This window comes from Opisthorchis viverrini (assembly GCF_000715545.1).
Source record: "Opisthorchis viverrini unplaced genomic scaffold opera_v5_2, whole genome shotgun sequence".
Taxonomy (NCBI): Eukaryota; Metazoa; Platyhelminthes; class Trematoda; order Opisthorchiida; family Opisthorchiidae; genus Opisthorchis; species Opisthorchis viverrini.
In genome coordinates, this window is record NW_008751658.1 from 4333193 (window position 1) to 4336869 (window position 3677).

The following is a 3677-nucleotide window of genomic DNA, read 5'->3' on the forward strand; positions in this document are numbered from 1 at the left end:
TCACCCGTAGTGGCTCGGTCACGTCCTATGCATTCCCAAAAACCATCCACCGAGACGAGTGTTGTTCTCCGTATCTCCTTCAGAACGGCGCAAGCCGCAATGTGTGACTTGACAGAAGGGTGTGAAAGGGACAGCAAAGAGTTTGAGTGTCGTTGGTATTGTGACTCCTCCCGCGCTTGACTGCAGACATCCCCAGAAACGGTGGCTGATCGACGTCAGCGGCGTTCGTGATGTCAGCTTCTTTCTAAATTGTTTTCTTGAGCACTTGGAGGTGCAGACACTTCAGAACGCTTGCGATGAGCTAGCATAAGCTACTCTTCTACTGTTTTCTCACTCCAAGGGTATAAATATAATTGGATAAATTTTGTGGTTGTACGGAAGTGAGGCATCACTATCAACACTCATGTTGCTGCTTCTGGTTGATTACTGGGCGTGGTTAGTTCGTCCATGGAGTCCCAAAACCACGCGCTGTGCGTAGGCACTGCTAATCCTGTTTTCGTAAGGCACCAAAAGCTTTTGTATGTGTTGCATTATCAGGATTCATCAGTCTTAAGTGGGACGAGATAAGCATTGCCATTTACACGGCCAGAGATCCGGCTTGTGATAGCTGAGGGTTCACCACATAGATACTAAATTTAAGAGCTCGAAATAGCTCATCAGTTAAGGCGCTAACCTGACGAACCGAGGTTGGAACACAACCTCCACATTTCGACTCTTCCAGTCTAGGTTTTGGCAACTTGGCAGTATCTCAACTTCAGTGCTTCGTTCGGGTGGCGTGGCAGAAGTGCACCGAAAGGGCATTACAGCTGAGCGGTTGTCATGATTGTCTCACAGAACCAATTTGCACTTTGTGGATGTGAAGCAAATGTTGTCTGGCTGGATGACCTCAGCGGCTCCTTCTAGTAACACGTGCACTCCATTCTCATTTTCAAAAACGATAAAAACCTCGCCCACATACTCCCATTCGGAGAGATCTGAACATAAGGGTTTCGCAAATCCACCAGAGTTCCCCAGATTACTCCACCAGTGACGAAACTGAACAAAAAAGGAGAGAATAGACAATTGTCGGATACAACCGCTTGTGGCAAATCATTACACACGATCCTTGACAGACAACAGTGACACATACTGGTGTTTAACTGCTTGCAAGAAAGCTTTTGGAGAACTCTCCGTAATCCCTCACTGTCCACAAGTATCTACATACCGTATGATATTAAGGTTTCAGATAGTCGTGGTTGAGGCGCGAAACTGCCGACTGGAAAGCCCATGGTTCAAACCGAACTCCGGCATCTCGATCACTCCTGTCTAGGGTTGGGAACCCTGACGAAATCTCAGACCATGTGCTCCCTTCGAATGGTATGGTAGCTAGGCACCGAAAACACGTTACAGATGAACTGTTATTTTTATGAAGTTAGCGTATGATATCCATGGAATTGCACAAACATGATGCAGAGAACAAACCGGCAGACAAACGAATGCGTCTTGAAGTCAAGGGACATGAAGATGACAGGGCGTCTATATGTACACTGTTGCTCTATAACTAGACAAAGTATGAAAAGGTTCACTATAAAGTTCAACGTATCAGCTTTAAACCGTGTGCCATAGGCTCAATGGTTCCAGCTGCCACAGTTCCGATCACCGGAGGGTAGGAGAGTGTAGGACATACAGCCAAGCCCTAGAGGCGATTAGGTGTAGTTGTTCCGTGAACAGGGTAGCAACGCATTGAAGGCGATAGCTTTGATGCACGGGCGCCATTGACTGCGCCATTTCCACCAGCGTCAATAGCCATTGGTGAGTTGAGTCCCGGGGTCCCCATCCGGGGAGGAGGCAGTTGCCAACCCAACAAAGTTTACTGGTTAATGGCTTCGCACTTTTTTGCCAGGTCATATACTGTCCACTTCTCAGTCGCTTCCACTCAGTGCAAGGCTGGGCGAAAAGAGCTCTGCAAGGCAGACGACCTTCTGGTATGCGGAGTACATCTCCTAACCAGCGTGACCTATGAAGCGTGAATAGGTCATCGAGCGCGGGAGAGTTCCCTATTCCTTAAACCACCTAGCGTACTTTAGCGTTCCCACCAAACCCAACCAATGCTTCGGAGACACCGATGGCCAAACAATGACATCTCTGCACATAGTCATCATCATTACCGAGAACGTGACATGAGTGCTCAACACTGATGCTTCGCTGCCGTGAAACCATGATTTATTTGAAAGACTTCTTGTGAAGAGAATAAAGGTGGACAGGGAAGGGACTTGGTGCTAGCTTGCTACAACAATCACTCATTCAGGCATTCTAGACAAACTGACAACAACGCAATTGACATCGCTTATCAGCCACATCTCGCAGCGGCTTCAGCCAGGCGCAGTGGGGATAATGCGGTCACCATCCTGGAAGGAGTAGCACCGATTACACCAACTTTTCGTAATATCTTCCATACCCATCTGCCAGCTCGACGGTTGGCCACCTCTCCGCTTCCGCCACTCTTAATTGGGCACGGAAAACAGCACTCTCCTCTGCAAACCATGATTCCGTATACACGATACATGGCCGAACCAACGCAGCCTTTGGTGCTGGACACATTCTTCAATGGAAATACCCGTTGCACAGCCAAAAATTCGCTTTATAATTACGTTGTTGAGGATCCTCCGACACCAACACACACGAGCTATGGTCCTCAGAAAACGATTGTCAAACACCTGAAGACGTCTCAGCTCCGCTGCTCAAACAGACTAAGTCTCACAGCCATAAAACAAAACTACACGCACTGCAGTCTGATACACACGTCCTTAAGATTCGGGGATAAACCACTCTAACGACATAGGTGTCTCAAATTAGCGAACGCGACTCGGAACTTGTAGACTCGTGTTTTGACCTAAACTATCACAATACAATCAGAACTAATACAACTTCTACGGTACGTGAAACGCTCCACAATTTTGAGTGCCTCTCCCTGGATTGTAAGTGGCGTGTTCAGTGACTGCATATCCACGAGCACGAACTTACACTTTGTGGATGCAAAGTGCACAATAAAGGACTTTGACTTAGCTCATCCAAAAAACATCTCTTCGAAAACGAGAACGATGTCGTCTGTACATTCCAGATCGACAGGGTTTTCGTCACAGACTATTTGAACACGTTCCAGCGTTCATTATATCATCGATCATGAAAGTAAATAATATTGGAGAGAATGGGTATCCCTGATGGACAAAGCTCTATGTACGGGAGCTTTTGGAGAGCTTTCCAAATACTATCACACGTCCGGAAGTTTGAGAATACAAAGAACTTATTATTTTCACAAACCACCGGCAGTTCTTGATGTGTTAAAGAGAACAGACCGGTCAAATGAGTCGAATGCACCTTGGAAATTCAAGAATACTAAAATTGTGTCGTTTGTACGTACGACGTTTTCCTAGTACCTGACGGAGTGTGAAGATTTGGTCATTGCAGCCCCTACCAGGCCGGAGTCCTGCTTGCTACCCTCGAATCAGTGTTTCCCGAGCCACCATAAGCGACGAAGCACAAGTGACGCTAGCAGTCTCGTTACGACCAGGGTCAAGCTGAAGCTCCTGTGATTACCACACCCACTACGAGCCCGTTTTTTTGAAAATTGGCAATATTACAGACTTTCCCAGTTGTATTGGACAGTCTCACAGGCCACAGCTCTGATCCATAAAGCA

General features: G+C 47.0%; 1 protein-coding gene across 1 annotated transcript in view; it reads left to right on the top strand.

Moving 5' to 3' along the window:
• The window catches only part of T265_12497 (hypothetical protein), a gene marked incomplete at both ends in the record, with an annotated part of 7974 nt that extends 6565 nt beyond the window's left edge, over nt 1–1409 (top strand). Inside the window, one exon of the mRNA XM_009164021.1 lies at nt 1230–1409. Coding sequence (XP_009162285.1) covers nt 1230–1409 — 180 coding nt within the window. The remainder of the gene's footprint in view (nt 1–1229) is intronic.
• Nucleotides 1410–3677: the final 2268 nt, after the last annotated feature.